Source organism: Carlito syrichta, unplaced genomic scaffold (assembly GCF_000164805.1).
Source record: "Carlito syrichta isolate Samal-C Ts95f unplaced genomic scaffold, Tarsius_syrichta-2.0.1 Scaffold288153, whole genome shotgun sequence".
Classification (NCBI taxonomy): Eukaryota; Metazoa; Chordata; class Mammalia; order Primates; family Tarsiidae; genus Carlito; species Carlito syrichta.
In genome coordinates this window covers 117098-119080 of record NW_007232249.1, presented here as the reverse complement: position 1 = coordinate 119080, position 1983 = coordinate 117098, and the positions used below count along the sequence as shown (strand labels likewise).

The following is a 1983-nucleotide window of genomic DNA, read 5'->3' as shown; positions in this document are numbered from 1 at the left end:
CGGGGCGCCCCGCGCGGAGGCTGGGCTGGGCGGAGAGCGGCGCTTACCCCTGAACGCAGAGGACCATGTCCCCGCGGCGGCGGTGGCGGCGGCGGCTCCGGAGTGGGACTCGGCTGGACGGCGGCGGCGGGAGGAAGCCAACCGCGCGAGGCGCGCAGGGCCGGCTCCCGGGGCGCACGGGCGGCGGGCAGGGACTGAGAGGCGGCGGCGCGGCCCTCCGGGAGGGCGAAAGGGGCGGGCCGGGCGAAAGGGGCGGGGCGAGCGGCCGCCTACGGCTTTGTCCGCCGTGTCCCAGCCCTTTCCCGGAAGCGGCGTCTTCCTAGAACCGCAGCCTGTGCGGAGGGGTCCGGGGGGGTGCAGGGGTGCCGACACAGTGTCGGGGGCCTCGGGCTGCGAAAGGAAACACCTTTGACAGATTTCCAAGAACTTTCCAGGAAAACGGGGCGGGGCCCCGAGAGCCGGCCAATCGCAACGCAGAGGGCTGAGCCGAGTGGCCGGCAAGCCAATTGCAACGCGCAGACCTGGAGTTGACGTAACCCAGAGGGGCGGGACCGAGAGGAAGTAGGGAAAGATCAGACTGGGGGAGGTCAAGTAGGGACCCGGGCTCCGGCCACCCGAACCCAGGTTGCCTTCTGGCCTTCCGGGTCGGAGAAGGATCCCCTTATCTCATTGTGGAACCAGCGGCAGCGCGGAGGCAGAGTCCCGGGCTTGTCCGCCCTGCTAGCCGCTCCTCCAAGGCGGTCTGTCAGGGTCCGCTCCTGGACCCCACGACTATGTGCTGGGCGGCGGGGAGTTGGGTGGCTTAGGGTGGGTTCTGGAGAGGGACTTAAAGAGTGGAGCAGGGTGCAGAGGGCGGCCCCAGACATAAGCAGGTCCACTGGGGTCAACCTTGCGGCCACCACAGCCAAAAGGATCCAGGCAAGAACGTTTTATTTGAAAGAGTTGAGGGAGAAATCGCATTCTAACTTTTTGAATCAGGCAGGACCATTCTGTCTCCGCCCGCCCTGGCCTCTGGCCGCCTCTGCTAATTAAAGTTGTGTCTACAGACCTGAAGAGGCGGACAGAGACAGTCAACCCCCAGATGGTCCAGTCTCTGGATTAGTGCCACGCCCCCCCCCCAAAAAAATGCTGAGAGAGAGACCTGGAGCTCCAAACACCCAGAGATAATCTGAAGGTAGGATAATAGAAGTGGGGGCGGGCAGAATAGTGACGCTGGCTCCCATTTACAAAGAGTACTTGCTACATTTGATCCTCAACAACTAGTATTCTTCCCATAATGCAAACCAGAAGACAGAGCCCCAGGGAACAAAATTATTCGATAGAAAATGACAGGGCCAGAGCTTGATTCGGACTCTGAATCCAAAGGCCACACTCCTATCCCAAGTTCCTCCACTTTTTTTTTCAGTTCATTGGACTCACCAGGGAGTGTCTTGAAGGATTTTAGGATCTATGTGAATCTACTCCAATTGCTTGGGCCAGAAGGACTGGAGATGCGGTATATGGAGAGGAAGCAGGGTCCAGTCCCTACCCCCTTGATCACTGCACACTGTGTGATCCCAGCTTCCCTGGAAAGAAGGCAAGCCTCGAGATCCATGCAGTCTTATTAAGGGCCTGAATGATAGTGTCCAGGTTTTCCTTAGGGCAGACAGGGCTCAGTTTGCCCTGTCCAGGATGCCAGAGGAAATAGAAGACCTGAAAGCAGAATCCTGTGAATCTGGAGGAAAATTGATTAAGATGAGAAGTGACTTCAGAGGACTCATTTCTCTGTCACTTCCCTGAAGGAAAGCCAGGCTTCAATGGAGCCCTGCCGGGCCTCTCCTGAGTTGTCCAGAAGCGAGTTTCTTGGAATAGGGATGGGGTGGGATGGGCGCCTCATAACTCACTTTGAGAGCTGGGTTACCTGGAGAGCCTGGCATGGGACCTTGTATGGGGCCCTGTCCTCTGTCCCATTACTATGAAGACAAAGAGGCTTTTTAGCTGTCA

At 58.8% G+C, this 1983-nt stretch overlaps 1 protein-coding gene across 1 annotated transcript in view; it reads right to left on the bottom strand.

Annotated features, from left to right (window-relative positions):
* The window catches only part of CISH (cytokine inducible SH2 containing protein), a 4376-nt gene extending 4129 nt beyond the window's left edge, over positions 1–247 (bottom strand). The window contains exon 1 of the mRNA XM_008053397.2: positions 48–247. Within this exon, the coding sequence (XP_008051588.1) occupies positions 48–67 (20 nt within the window). The 5' untranslated portion in view covers positions 68–247. The remainder of the gene's footprint in view (positions 1–47) is intronic.
* Positions 248–1983: the final 1736 nt, after the last annotated feature.